The 15857-nt window shown below is 34.2% G+C and overlaps 1 protein-coding gene across 3 annotated transcripts in view; it reads right to left on the reverse strand.

The window, feature by feature from the left end:
- Nucleotides 1-5786: 5786 nt before the first annotated feature.
- NAA15 (N-alpha-acetyltransferase 15, NatA auxiliary subunit) overlaps nucleotides 5787-15857 on the reverse strand; it is a 105928-nt gene continuing 95857 nt past the window's right edge. For 2 of the 3 annotated variants that reach the window (XM_058289527.1, XM_058289572.1), the window contains exons 17-20: nucleotides 14643-14741; nucleotides 10511-10657; nucleotides 9586-9683; nucleotides 5787-8213 (exon numbers count right to left, since the gene is read on the reverse strand). In XM_058289527.1, coding sequence (XP_058145510.1) covers nucleotides 8013-8213; nucleotides 9586-9683; nucleotides 10511-10657; nucleotides 14643-14741 — 545 coding nt within the window. In that variant the 3' untranslated portion in view covers nucleotides 5787-8012. The remainder of the gene's footprint in view (nucleotides 8214-9585; nucleotides 9684-10510; nucleotides 10658-14642; nucleotides 14742-15857) is intronic. The other variant, XM_058289533.2, reaches the window with a different exon arrangement.

The raw sequence follows: 15857 nt of genomic DNA on the forward strand, positions 1-15857 counted from the left end.
GGTAAAAAGCATAGGGAAAACTGGGATCTTCATCTTGCAAAGTGGAGAAAATCCACAGATACTGTATAATTGGTGGGAAAAAAATGTATTTGTATTGTCTGAAATTATAAAGAGATCCAATGAAGAAACTGAAAATAGTGATAATATTATTGAGATGGGGAAATGTTGAGGTAAGTTAGCTAAAGCTTCATCTTCTCATAGTGGCACATCATTAAATGTCTGAAATTGTGACGTCCAAAATAGAGAGGTAAGCACATTATTTGTAGATATGGAGGTTAAAAAACCTAAAGAACCAGAAACAGAAATTGCTACAAGAGTCAACCCATTTTCTCCATTTTTTTAAACCATGAAAAAATACTTGGATAAAAAATATTCGAATGTTTAAAACATTCTAACAAGGGATTTAATTCCTGTAACAGAACTCCAAGGCAAAATTATAGGATCTGAGAACAGTTTGCCTTGAGACTAAAAATGCAAGTTCAGGTTATGCTCTAAGATTTATAGCTCTATGACTTTGAACAACCAGCTGATAACGGTACAAGCAACACAGGAAAGATCATTATACACAGGTTCTTTGGCCTGGCTCTGCCACTGGCCAGGTATACTGGCAAGTAACTTAATTATCTCTGAGCCACATAATCTGCATCTATAAAGGGATAGTGATATATGAGCTAATGTATGTGAAAAGCACTTTGGAAATTACAAAGGGCAATAATGCTTTAGATATTGTTCAAGCCTGTTTTCTTACTGGCAAATTAAGTTACACATTCTGTTAACCCTCCTGCTTTTCATTTTCTGGTCATTCTTGATAAATCAGCAAAAGTACCCTCAACCTTTTGGGAGCATATAGGAATCAAAGAAGCATTTGTCTCAACAGGAGATAGTTTCCTTCCTTTCTGAGTGAATTAATATTAGCCACCATTTTTGCCCATTCACACTTTCAAGGGGGGGAAAATGAAATTGTCTTTTTAACTAAAAAAAAACCGTATCTCAAATAATGTAACAAACAGACCAAATGTTAACATACTTCAAACTTCTTTAAAGAAATAAAGATAGGGACATCTATGTGCCCCTCCCTCCTATGAAGAGAACAACTGTTCTGAATTTTTAAATTCCCAAGCCTGCTTTTAAGTTTTTACTCGATGTGAATATACTGATAAACTATACTTAGTATGGTTTTGCATTTCCAAAAACAATTATATATCTGATGATGTATATATATATCTATATCTCTCTCTATATCTCAATATATATATATTGAGAATTACACAGAAAATAACGCCCTTTTGTAAATAATAAATATTTACTGTGTGTCAGCCTTGTGGTAATCACTTTACTTAACAGTATCTCACTTAACACACAACTCTGAGCTAGGTACATCAGGCTTAGAAATTCTAAGTATCTTGCCTAAGATACCTGAGCCAGAATTTGGATTCTATTTGTCTGACCCAAAACTTATTTTCTTAAATAAATTATATTACTGTTTTACTAAATCACAAGGGTTCATACCTGAAATTTGGCATGTAGATTCACACATCGGAGAATAGTATCAAAAGCATAAGGCTAGGCTAGGTTTCTGTATAAAGAGGAAAACAATTGAGAAATTTCAGTTTCCAAATGTGAGGGAAAATTATTCATGTCTAAAAAATCCAAAAGTGGTGATAAACAATATAAATGCAGCCAGACACAATAATCAAATATTCTTTAACCAGATAAGAACTAGAATAGGACTGAGGGTGATCTATAAAACAATCTTTATTCTACTATTTTAAGACTAGATTGATTTGGGAGTTCCATCCAGAATGACCAGTTATTTTATCAACAGATCCTGTGAAGTAAGTTTTCATCTGCTTTATGACTACTCTGTAACATGTAAATCTCTTTCCCAGCTTCTACACTACCAAGCCAACACTCTTAAGCTTTGAATTTTTGTCCTAGAGCCTTCATTTGCCTGGTTCCTTTCATATCTGAGATTTTTAATAGTGGTTCATTTACTTATGAACCACTTTAGGAATAACAAGCAGGTATCTATTTGATTGGGGGCTGGGTGTGTATATATTTTCAGGGAGTAATACCACCCATCCTTATTTAAAAGCCTGCGAACTCTTTGCTTTGTATGGTACTCATCCACTTAAAAACTCAGGTATCTACCTAAGGCAATTTTGTTTATAGGGTTGTTTCAATGGACTCAAGTTACCATGACATCTAACAAAAATATGAAGAGATACTTTTTTTCTCTGAACCCCACCCGCCATCTCAGAATCTAGTAAACAGCATGAATTAAGTAGGGGAAAACAGACTGAAATTTAATCCAGGTTCTTCCATTTAATTTAGGAAAATGGGAACATTAATCACTTTGAATTTAGTTGTTTGACCCTTTTGTCTTTGAGAAAAAAATCCACCATTAATGTTGTCCTTATTGTTAGACAATGACAATGTCCTTATTGTCAACTCTGGACGTGCCTTAGCATCACCAAGGTAGTCTTTGAAGATTAAAAAAAAAAAAAGGTCAGGGGTAGGACCAATGTCCAGGCCTGACTCCAGATCACTTAAAACAGTATCTTTGTAGGTGAGCCTGGGTGGTCATTTAAAATAAAGTTCCCCTTGAGATAATAACATACAGCCAGGATTTAAGTTCACACTTAAAGGATTCAACTGCCTATCCTAAGTACAAACCTACTTGGTTGTGATCTAGTTGTAGGACAAGTGTACAGCGAGAACCTTAGTAGATCTTTGTCTCTACTTACTTGTGATTACTAGAGGCTATGAGGCTGAGGAAAACTGAGACTTCCAAGTAGGTGGTGCATTTTACCCGTCCCCTCATGTTTCAAAGATGAAAATTAACTACGGTGTGGTAGTTCTTGTAGTAACATAATTCCTCTGGGCATGATGTTACTTGGATTGCTAGACATAAAAGGGTGAGTAGGTTCACTGCCACCTAATGCCACAATGAACGACGGCTCAGAATGGTCTTCCAGGTCTTGGCCTTGTTTCCTACAAGGCCAAGTCACAACCATTCCTCTGATAAATTATAAGGGGGGAAAAAATAAATGTGAGAAACCCACTCAACCTACATAAAATATAATGGATCTTTGGTATTTTGAGGCAATCCATTAAGACCAGTGGAGACCAGTAGAATACTCTACACCAACAGATAAGGGATAAAAGATTTGTGAGCAGGTAACCTGAAAGTTAATAGTACTTTATTGCTATTTTCTACAATCTGCTGGCCAATATTCACAGCAAATTAAACAAGAATTCGAATATCTACTATATACTGTTCTAACTACTATAGCCAGTACTATTTACCCAGTGTAAATTCTTAAGATTTCATACATCACATACATTAGAAATGGATTTTCATGAGTGTGAACCAAAACATTCAATTAACTTCTTGTAATTAAACATTATCTTCAAATAAAAGGAATTCAAGCCGATGAGTGGAAAAATCTATGTGAAATGGAATGCTTGAAATAAAAAGTAGGCTCTTGAAATAAAATTTAAATGACGTTTTGGTTTTTCCAGAGGTCCTTTTGAATAAACTGCTAAACAAATATCAACAGTACAGCAATGCTAGCTAAAAAATTTTTTTTTAAAATATAGGTTTCTCAAAACTTCCATCACCATTATTAATGCTTAGTTGTTGTTGTTTACTAAGTTAATGAAGGGAAGAATTAGTATTCAGTACTCTATAATTCTGAAAATAAGGGAAGGAAAAGGTCTGGGAGACAAGTTTGCTATCTACTTCTTTAATGGCCCCTTTTTATATTCTTAAGGTATCAAGCAGCAGTGTGACTATTTGAAGGCAAAAAAGTAGTTCAAAGAAAGATGACGGTATAGCTAATTTGGTTATTCACTATTAACGAAAAAAAAAAAAAATCAAAACACTAGAGATCATTTTGGAAGAACATTTTAAAAAACCCAGTCCTTATTTCATTTTGTGATGAGGCATCAAGCACCAGACAATGGATCCGATAAACCTGCAGGCCAAAGTGTAAGTGGCAAATTTATAAAAAGTCCAATGTAAGGAAACTGGTAGACTGGGAAGATAGACATAGCTTTGGTATGGAGAGGACGCTTTTTATTAGATAGCACACAGGTAATTACATGGTAATTGAACAATGCAGACCCTTTAATTCGAAATGAAGGCCTGATGTAAAAAATTTAAAAACCAGAGTATAATATTGTTAGATTGCAAAGTATCAATTTTACTTTCACTACAAGCAGCCTTGAAACAAAGTCCACATTGTTTTTGGCACACAGATCTCTATGAAAGGGTACTAAAAATTTCTGTTTAAGTCTCCAAGCTTATATATTGTTGGCAAGTTAGTCAAGTTCTAATTTAAATAGTCCTAGCTTTTTCCTTCCCTCTGGCTACTATCCCAAGATGGCAACTTCAAAGGCAACTGGATAAACTGAGAGGCTGGAAACTTTTAGATACTCTTTCCTATAAGATACTACACTCCCTTTCCCTCTGCCCATTTTTATGTCACAAGGGGGGTGAGGGGTGTGTCCTCACAGCGGTGGCAGTTTTGTATAAGTTATATAACCTATACAGTGTGTAACAAAGTACTCTTCTGCATTACAGAGATTTTTTTCTCCATAATCTCCTACACAAATACTTTCATTTCAATATCCATCTCATAGGTTGCACACTGCAATTCAATTAAGAATAATACCTTTTTTTATTTATTGCTACAAGTCATGAGATTTTTCAAACATTAAAACTGGAAAGTTAGGGTTTCCGCTCCCCATGGTGCAACATAGCTATTTCAAAGGGTTTTTGTCAAAATTTAGGTTTGCCCATGCATTTGGCATAGTCTAGAAGATAGCAGAATGATATCAAGAAACCTTGTCTATAAATTAAAGAAATGAAGAATTAGCTATAAGTGGAAAACAGCCTTCACCTGAAAGGTCAGTCTTATTTTGAATTATCTCAAAAAGATGAATTAAAACATTTAGGGCTGGTTATTAGCTAAGGCAAGTATATACCTATCTTGTAAGAGAGTGTAACACTTCCTTTTTTTTTACCATGCTACACATGGCAACTGAATCATTCCTGGAAACTGTACAGAAGACCTCCCTGAATTTGTAACAACCTACCTGAATCAGGACCAAACTTTTCTGGCCTCTTCATACACTCACAGCTTTCATGTCATAACTCTAATAGGAGTACACCATGGAGTACAAACTACACTGGGAAAAACAAGGGCCTAATCTCATAGAAAAGCTATTCACTAATATTGGGACTACATTTAGTCATGCTAATATAAACAACACTCTTTATTCTTGTACATAATAGATACTAAAAAAATGTTCAAAATTGATGACTTGCCTATCTAATTAAATCTGAATAAACTAACCTAAGAAATATTTTAGTTTTTAAATGAGAAATGACAAGAGTAGTTGAATATAAAGAAAAACAAAAAGAACTTTACTTTCCTATGGTAATACAGGTCAAGAGATCCTTTCTTCTCAGAAGGGCTAATAACACCAGTTCTTAGCAATAAACATAAGGCACTTGTTTAAATTACAACATCACTCATTTTTTCCACATGGTTTTCTAAACCTGTTTCACCCTACACCCCACAGAACCATTTGAAATGAATGAATGAATGAATGAATGAATGAATGAATGAATGAATGAATGAAGCAATTTTGAGATGGTCCAGTTAATACTACTCAGAGCTAGATAGTACAGCACAACGTTTTAGGGGTGATGTCTGGACATAAAAATGAACCCAATCAAGGTCCTCTTACATCAGACAATGTATCCACTGATCAAGTGAACCTGAAAGAAAATAAAAGATTTATTCAATAGTTCCAATAAAATTGGGTTGGAATACAATGTACATGTTAGCAATTTAGCTCCTCACAGGTGGCATCTGCATCAAGAGTTCGGAGTACTTTGAATATCCATTCTAAGACAATCTACATCATTTCAACATTGTCAAGACAAATATATGAATTTCATTTCAATTTACAGTAGAGTTTAAACATAATTCACACATATACCCCCTATTGTATGGCTGGTGCCTCCTCCAAACACCTCATTAGTGGCAGAGGTAGCACTAGTGTTTTTCCCTAACAATAAGAACTTCAGTTGCCACTCATAGGAGAAGTTGAAAAATGGTTTTTGCTTGTTTTTTTGCCATCTGTTAAGATGTTCCTGAGCAGGACCAGTTAATAAAATATAAAGCACTGGAAGTTCAGTTTGTACTTCTCATTACATCACTACATTGTTAGACTGAGATGTGAAATACAGGCCATGTACTATGAAAGGTTGATTTTAGCATAGCTGTTCAATCAGCACAAGGACCAAGCCTCCTGAAAACTCCCTCTTTAGAGTATAATTTCTATAAACTAAAAGTACCACAAAAGGTCAATTATATACACAATTGATTCATTTTTACTTAATCTTATTTGCTTATATCCTGCAAATGCAATGAGAATATTGAGCCTGAGGCTGGATCTCACTGTACGGGTTTAACATATTAAGTCTCACTTAATCAAAATAGCAGTTTTCATTTCAAATTATGAATTACATTCATAGTACCTGCCACCATCCCAGCCCTCATGAAATCTTAATGCAGAAGCAATACTACACTTGGATCATGGTCTATCCCTGACACCAGCACTCAGGTCATTCTAAAAAGCTCCCATCTGCACCAGCTTTAATGCATTAATAGGTTAACTTTACAAGCACATTACCTTGCCTCTGGCTTACACCTCTGATTCTACCTGTGTATTTCCACAGAAGCCCAACACAGATTAGTTGAAATATTCACACAACTGTTTTTCAAAACAATTTATTGCATCATATTTGGTACCTTATGTTTGACAACAAAAAGGAAATTACATCTGTAACTGCAGGAAAAAGAAGCTGGTCTGTTATTGAAAAAAAAAAAAAATCTTGGGCCCTTTAAAAATTACAAAGTCTTGGGCTTGCCTGAAACAACTGAGCAAGAAATATATTCTTAGAAATGTAGGGCTTCAAGTATTACAAACCTGTGACACTGTGGAAAAATTCCAGAGGTATCTAAACTGCAGCACTTTTATTTTCTGCATATCGTGAACAAGGCCTGCTGAGGTTTTTAACTATTAGTCTCTTGATCAGTCATAGAATGGTAGTCAGGAGTTCTGCTCTTTAACTTCAAGGCGTGGTAGATATTCTTTTTTTCACTCGGGTGAAAAATTCATGCTTGCTAATTAGTTGGTGCCACATCACAGTGCATTTGGTTCTTGCATTACAGTTTCAACAAGTTTGGCTAAAACAATGCTGAAAGATTTGCATTGTTATTTCTTCAAGTTTTAGTTAAAATTGAGATTGTTCCAACTGGTTCCTTCAGTTAAAAACTGTGGTACAAGAACACCAACTGATCATGTACAGTGAATTTTGGAAACACAACAAGCGTATTGAACACCCTCTAGGTTTCTTTATAATTCTGCTTGGTATCTCTATGTCCCAGTTTCTACAACAGCAAGTATCTGTTGTAGGTTTCTCTGTAAATAGTGATTCACATTGCATACTTCCTATGGTCAGAATCAACCCCATAACAAAATCAGTCAGATGCTAAAGCCCCAACAACTTTGTGCTCAGTGAAAGAATCCAGTGCTAAAACAGCATTTATGCTGCCTGAGATATAATAAAATCTCACAAGACAAATTTAAAGTAATATTTCTGCCACACACCTGCTTGTTAGCTGTAACGGCCTCCAGATTTTATATAAATTAGTTTAAAAACATGGATGGGTAGATAGGACATGGTATCTTTTTTATAACCCCTCAATTTTAGCAGCTTTTAAATTTTTAAGAAACGGAACCTATATCCTGTAATATGTAGATATTTTATATATACTTTTTCAGCAGGATAAAAAACGTAAAACACTATTTGAAGGCAAGAACATTTACTCCTCTCATTCTGTGTTAAGTTAGAGCAATGCAGCAGGTGCGTGACAAAAATATACACTAGATATGGTCCAAAATCATTCAATTTGCTTGTTTAATAACGTTCAGATTTCATTGGCCAGTTCTTCAGTTTCTGCAGAACTATCCCCATTAACTGTGATCTTCATATCCTCTTCATATCCAGGAGGCATGAAAGCCAAAGCATAAGGGAAAAGCTTATGACAATTTGCTCTATAAACTTCAGCAGCTTCTTTACAGTCTCCTAGGCTACCATCACACAAGGCTTCCAATACCTCCATACATGTCTAAAGAAAGAAAAATAATCACATTATAACTTGTCAAAAAAAAAGGTGTTCCTGTGAATTAGACATTTTAATAAATCAATAGATCTCCAAAAGAGGTAAATTTACCTATTTAAGGAAAACAAAAGCATTTACTCCCACATACACATTCTTTCAGAATTTCAGGGTTTATACAAAACAATGAATGCATAAAATAGGGCCCAGACTAGGGTGAGGCAAACAAGGTGCCATGGGTATTACATTTAAGGAGACATTCACTCTCAGCAAGTGCACAACTGTGAGAGGGTATACCTCCTTCAGTTTTGCACCCTAGGCAGCTACCTTGCCCAGGTCAAAATTTTTTGCCTGTATTAAGGTCAAAATTTACAATGTCAATGCCAATGACTGCATTCAAGGCCTCTGAATTTTTTCTGGAAGCTCAGAGTCAGTTGGCAAAATCAAACACTGTTTTTCAACCTTTTATTCAAATTAAGAAGAACTTAAAAAGCTTGTCTCAAATACAAAAGTGCATACATGCCAGCAAAATCAAATTGGTTCATGAAAAGTGGTAATTATTTTCTTTGACTCAAACCCCTAAATAAATCTGCTTCTTTTATTTTAAATGATTCAGGCTGATTTGCATTTGTCATAGTTTTCTTTACATTCTTTTCACTTGGAAAACACTATCTAGTTCCAGATATATGATATTTGCCTACTCTGCCAATCTAGAAGGGACTTTAAATCAAAGTTCTATTCTAAATTATATATTAATTAGTAAACAACCAATTGAAATTTTCTTTCTTAAAGTTGTTTGCTTCATTTGCTATTAAAGGAACATGTTTAACTTTCAGCAAGTACTTTTTAATCTGGCCAATTCTCTTAAAAGAGGTAGCTGTCCTTTCTTTTTTAGTATAAACTAGAATCCCTACTTTGCAATGTACCCATATTATCTTTAACTCTACTTAATCTCATATTATATTAGAAGCAACAGAATTTTAAGTTAATCCCTGGGCAAATGACATCTTAAATATATCAGAATTTACACTGAGCTCTATACTTGCTCACAAATGCAGATGTGAATTAAAATCCAAAGCTAACTGGAATATGCATGTGAGTTTAGGATACTTTCTAAAAAAGTATTGAAGTAACAGATGTGAAACTAGTTAATGAATAGCAAGCAGTCTGGAACACATGCTCACATAACATACACATAGTCCTAAATGAATTTAAGATAGGGTTAAACTTCTTATCCAGATTCATAGGGGTTTGGAGAATAGGTATCATGATAACAGCAACAAAGTATTTCTCTTGGTGAAAATTATTTTCTTGATGAAAAGAGAAACAAAACATAGTCAGGTACTCTTACAGAGAGACTATTTTTAAAAAAAATCATTACCTGGAGATTTCTGTTAGTGAGGGATTCATCAAGTGTTGTTGCCAACTCTATAGCTCGCTTCTGACTAGAAGGATCTAAATAATATACCATTTTGGCAGCTAATTGAGAGGGAAAAAGAAATTTATTTTATATCAAGGTAAAACCAACATTTTAGCTCCTATCCCTTCAAATATAAAATGCAAGATAGATGCACACACAGGAGGGTGTGATCTTTTATTTGAAAAATGGGAACAGCCATTTGAGAAAACACTATTTTTTTAAAAATCCTGGGGGAGGGTAGACACACAACTGTCCAAACTAGAAGACGAGTTAAAAGTAAATCAGAGTATGATGTATCTATAAAAGAAATATGCGCAATAAAAGAGATGAAGAAAAATATAAAAATATTCTATTAATACTTGGTCTATGTGTGGTGTGATCATGAATAATTTTCTTCTTTCTAGGATAAACATAATAATTTGGGGGTAAGAGAGAATGTGGGGTAGTGGTGGTAGTGGTATTATACCCAACCTTGATAATAAAAGCTAAAAACCTGATTCTGGAATTCATGAAGGTATACAAAGCCACTGGGCTTCTTAGCAAGTTATTTTAAAAGCACACTATTAACGCACTCTTCATGGTCCCATAAAGTCCAGATTCTGGCTCACTGGCATAAGCCCTTGCCTTCAAGTTTTCATTGACTGTGAGATGGTTTCAGGTATTTAGCACTTTGACTCAAAGTGATAATTAATCTAAGAAATTGTAAGTTTTTATAAGAGGCATATTTAAGCTATTGGTTTCCATGAGATTAAAATATGATATAAATATATTGTCTCTCCATGATAAAAATGCATAATGTTGTCATTAATCCATTAAAATAAAATCTGAAGCTACTTTAGAAGGTATTTTTAAAATTTTATTTGTAAGGACAAAATAAAGCCATTACCTGATAATCTGTGTGGCAATGAATCAGAATTCCTTTTCAGAAAAGTTTCGTTGAAATTCTTTGGATTCGTTGCTCCAAAAAGACGATTCATTTCTTGTTTTAATACTGTTCTAACTGTATCGGGTAAATCTTTACTTTCACACACTGCTGAATAAATTTAAAACAAACTTTCTTAGCAGTTAGATACTCTGATAACGTTTATAGAGTTCAAAAATCATCTACTTCCTAAGGCTAATTAAACACAGCAATTATATACAAAGACTAAATAAAATCTATTGATAATTTCATATTTAAAGAGCATACCCATATAAAAGCACGACCCATCTTCCTCTATACCCAAGTAAGGCACCACAAATGTGTCAATTTTAAAACAAAATATGGTTGGTTTCCCTGGTGTTTATTTTCAGAGATTATATGAATTGAGCTATTGTTATATAATAAACCCCAAAGAATCACCAAAGAATTTACTGTAATAAATATAATGTAGTCATCATATTCCCAGTCACTGGGACCTGGAAATGTAAAGGTGGACCCCAACACCTCTGAATTGATTCCATGTTATACCTTGCACTGTCTAGTCTGCCATTTTGGAGGCAGAAAGACGTGGGGAGCTCCATTACCTTAGACAATTTATAAAATCTCTGAACCTATTTCTTGACCTGCAATATTGTGGGTGATATCTACTCTAGAAGGACTGCAGTAAGGAAAAGCTACTGTGTAAAAGTGATAATTATATGGCAGGTATTCAGTAAGTTGTATTTACTACTTTTGTCATATTTTAAAAACATAATTCCATTCCTTATGGTTAGGAAATATGATGGTAGCTTTGAAATTTTGACTGCAACCAAATATTTGTACTGTGATAAACATATTTCATATTGTGACCAGTTTATACATACAATATATATCCTAGGAAACTGAAGTTTCACAGAAACACCCTTATATTACACACAATGCATGTTGTTATTTTTTACTCGCTGCTCTGTTTCTGTTTTAGGTTTTTAAATGCTGGAAATGACCCACTATATCAGTTTTGATATCCACTAATGGATCATCACCCAAAATTTTAATTACCGAGTTCTTAGTAAAAATGCATGTGAAATATTCTAAATATAATTATTAATGAATAATTTTATATCTTTTGTTAAACAGCAGATTGGATTACATTCTCACCAATGGTTAAAAGCCACACTGGAGTTGTCCTAGGATTCAGGCTAGTTATCTTTTTTGTTAGTAATTTGGACAGAAAATGCTCATATTTTGTGAGAGACAGACTACCTACTATTAGGTTATAGCACAACCTATTAAGTTATTACCTTTCAAAATGGCAAAATAGGTAAATGAGAATAGTAACCAAGATTTTTGAGAGTAAATACATAAGTACAAAAGAAAAGTAATGTCTGCAGATAAAATAAAAAGAAAGAAATTAGTTTGTACAAGTGAGAGGATTATGATTTAAGAGGGACTGTGGATCAAGGGAGTCAAACAGTGCTAATTTTAAAAGGTCCTATCTTTTATTTAGCATTGACCAGAAATGTACTTTAAATCCTACAGCTTGAAAAAAAACAACAACCTTGGAAAGGACACCAAAAATCACCCCTATATTTAAAAAAAGGGGAGGGAGGCAGAGGGAATCATAAAGTTAAAAAAAAAACTTCACATAGCAGATATTATATTGGCAGTATAAGAAACTATTCAGGAGATTTACTGGGAGTGGGGGGAGGCAGCAGTAACCATGCTTAATGCATTTCCACTTGGAGAAGTTCTACAATTAATAAAATAGGTGTGGAAGAGTTACTTTTTTCCTCCATACTATCCAAAGAGATTTTATTGGTGAAGTTCTCTTCGTAAAGGAGTTATTACAACAACTGAACATGACAAATGTTTCTGAAAAATTACTTCAGAATTAAATAAAGTATCAGGTAAACTGACTAAAGCCTGACCATGATTTCAGTTCAACACCTGGAGCAATGGGCCTGCCAGGGTGGACATTCAATAATTCTAACTTCCATGTCAAAGACCATTCTGCTTTTATCTCTCTGAAGTCCATGTGCATTTTACTTTTTTGAAATAACTACTGCAAGAAAATAGTCAAATGTTCATTAATCCACATACTCTATTACAATCAAATACTTTTAAAGATGCCATTTTAAACTCATATTTCAAAGAAGAGTCTCTAACTCCACAGGACAAATATATGTATTATTTTACCATCTTTTAGAAAAAGAATCTCATGTATTTTAAGAAGTGTAGGGAAGCAGACTTCCCAACGGATAGGGTGTTCATCTACCACATGGGAGGTCCGCAGTTCAAATCCCGGGTCGCCCTGACCCGTGTGGAGCTGGCCCATGCGCAGTGCTGATGCGTGCAAAGAATGCCCTGCCACACAGGGTGTCCCCCGTGTACGGGAGCCCCATGTGCAAGGAGTGTACTCCATAAGGAGAACCGCCCAGTACGAAAGAAAGTGCAGCCTGCCCAAGAATGGCGCCACATGGAGATCTGCCACAACAAGAAGACGCAACAAAAAGAAACACAGATTCCCGGTGCCACTGATAAGGATAGAAGCGATCGGAGAAGATCACACAGCGAATGGACACAGAGAAGACAACCAGGGGCAGGGGGCAGGGGGAAGGGGAGAGAAATAAATAAAAAATAAATAAATCTTAAAAAAAAAAAAGTGTATATATTATTTTTAAAAAGTTATTAGCATCAAGGGCTCATTATTGGACCATCCTTCCTTATTGGTCTTAGCCATTGCACTCAGAGGACTGTTACTGTTCCACTGGGGAATGCAACAGAGTTCCCCCTGCCAGGAACTCAGCACTCCCCCAGCCATCGTTCCCAACTGTAACCATTATGAAAATATCCAAACGTTTTTATATACCCCGCAAATATGCCCTGATATAAAGTATACTCTATTCTGAAATGGATTAAGACTATTATTTCTTGCCTTAATTTTCTATAATTTATGATTTCAAAGTTTAAAAAAGATAAAAATAAACAAGCTTATTTTCTCTAAATACAGTAATTCTATTTTCTATTATGCAATTATTTTACTTATTACTCTTAGATATTAAAACTGAGGAAAAACATCTCTATGGTTCAGTCCTCATAATAGGAATCATTTTGTGACAAGCTTTAAGTATAATTTAAATAAAAGGCTTTACTTTTTCTCAGAACTCAAAGCAGTGCTCTTAATTGGAACAATTTAGCCTTTAGAAGAATAATTTGGATTTCTGGCTTAATTTCATCATTTTAATATAATGCATAAATTCATATGGGATTTATTATTTAGCAGTGAGATATTGCATATTCTATAGGTTTTTCTGTTTAAGGTTCAATTTCTCCTAGAGTCATTTTGGAATTAAAACAGTAACAGTACCTGACTATAGGGATACTTTATAGCAACTGAAAAGCTCTTATAGTAGAAAGAATAATATATAGACCTGGGCTTTAGTCCCTGCTTCATTATTAAGTAGCTATAGTTACCTTGAACAAGTAATTAACTTTTTAGGGCCCCAAATTTCTCAACTATAAAGTGAGATCATGAGAATAAAGTTCCACCTTTCACTCTCTAAAATTCTATGGTTCTACTTCACATTAAATAAAATAAATAAATACAATATAAGTAATGTAGGGATCTGAACATAAAAATATGTGAAAAGCTCAGACTACTGTCTTAAAGCTCTTATCTATATTGATTAAAAAAAATTTATGATTCAAAGAACTATGCAAAGCAAACTAATTCATGCAAATTCAGATCTGCAAGACAGAGAAACAAGGAAGTAACTTATTTCAAAGAGATTCTTCAATCTTTAAACAATTTTAAGAAAGTTTATTATAATGAAATACATGCAAAACCACAAATTGCATGGAACTTTTTGTGAGTCAAAACAAAACTGATTCTCAAGTATCTGGACTGAATACTTTTATGTCAAAATCAAGAAACATTTCTAGCCTTAAAATGAAGACCTTCATCACAAAGAAAAAAGCCCTGCTTTAACCTCAGCCAATTTAATACTCAACTGCTTAAAAAGGATTGAGTTTATAATAAACTTGTACAGATTACTTATACAGTCACTATCAACCACTGTAATCAAATACTTAAGAGGAATGGAAAACAAAAACATACCAGTACTAAAGAGGCGAATCATACATTCATGAAGCCAAGGATGACTAGAATCAATAGCAAATGCCCTCTTTACTGATTGCAGCATCAAAAGAAACTTTTCTATAAAAAGAAAAAGATATTTTTATCATTTATTAAAATAAGATGTGCTCCTTTGGAAGGCTAAGGCCTTACGAATAGAAATACCTCAATTTAGAGTCAGTCACATCTGAACTGTAACAGATGGTTGAAGCGAACAATTTCCTCTAATAAGCAGCAATAGCTAATATTAAGACATTTTTAAATAAAATATAGAAAATTTAGATAGCATTCAGCAATAATGAACAAAGGGCATGTAAAACAAAAACACACAAAAAGAGTTTAAACCATTTCATTTCCTAACCTTCTTTATTTATAAAAATAACAGGATTTTCCCTCAACTTTAACTTCTTAGTGTATGCTTCCAATTATCTCCCTTCCTTCCTTTATTTTGTGACAGATGAAATGACTTCCCTTCTACCTCACTGCTCCTCTCCTGTCAATCCCTGGAAACTCTTCCTCCTCTAAAAGTGAGGTATCCACCAAGTTTATGTTTGTAGTCTTTTTTTTTTTAACCTCAATCATTTTCTAATCTCCCTCTAAACTGGCTCCCACCTTCATCACCCATCTTTCCCTGGCTTCAATAGTATTTCCTACAGTTGAATGGAAATTTGCATTTGAATACTCATTGCACTTCAAAGTCTCATCTATAACTCTACAATCTACATCACTGTTGAGCCTTCCATAATTTGGTACCATTCTCCAAGTATCCAAGTTCAAAACTCCAGATTCCTCTTCCCTTGCCCTTGACACTCAGTAAAGCTAAAAATACTGCCACGATCTTTACCATTACCCATTTCTCACTATTACAGTGGTTTCTAAACTCTCTGGCCCCTCAGAAATTGGTACATATAGAAACCAAATGAACAGAACTTCCCCAATTAAAGCGGAGCATTTTTATGTATATATTGGGGTTCCACTTAAGGATATTTTTAAGGGTGGGAGTTTAACTGTTATAAGAGAAGTCTGAGAATTACTTGACTATTTATTAAACTTTCCCAAATTATAACATAATCATTGTTGAAAACAGAAACTCTTTCAACTACTCAAAATTCCATCAAGAGACAATCTGTTACCTTTTACTGTATTTGTTTCCAAGTCATTTTTCTATTCACACACACATTAAGTATAATAACAAAA

Source organism: Dasypus novemcinctus, chromosome 1 (assembly GCF_030445035.2).
Source record: "Dasypus novemcinctus isolate mDasNov1 chromosome 1, mDasNov1.1.hap2, whole genome shotgun sequence".
NCBI classification, from domain to species: domain Eukaryota; kingdom Metazoa; phylum Chordata; class Mammalia; order Cingulata; family Dasypodidae; genus Dasypus; species Dasypus novemcinctus.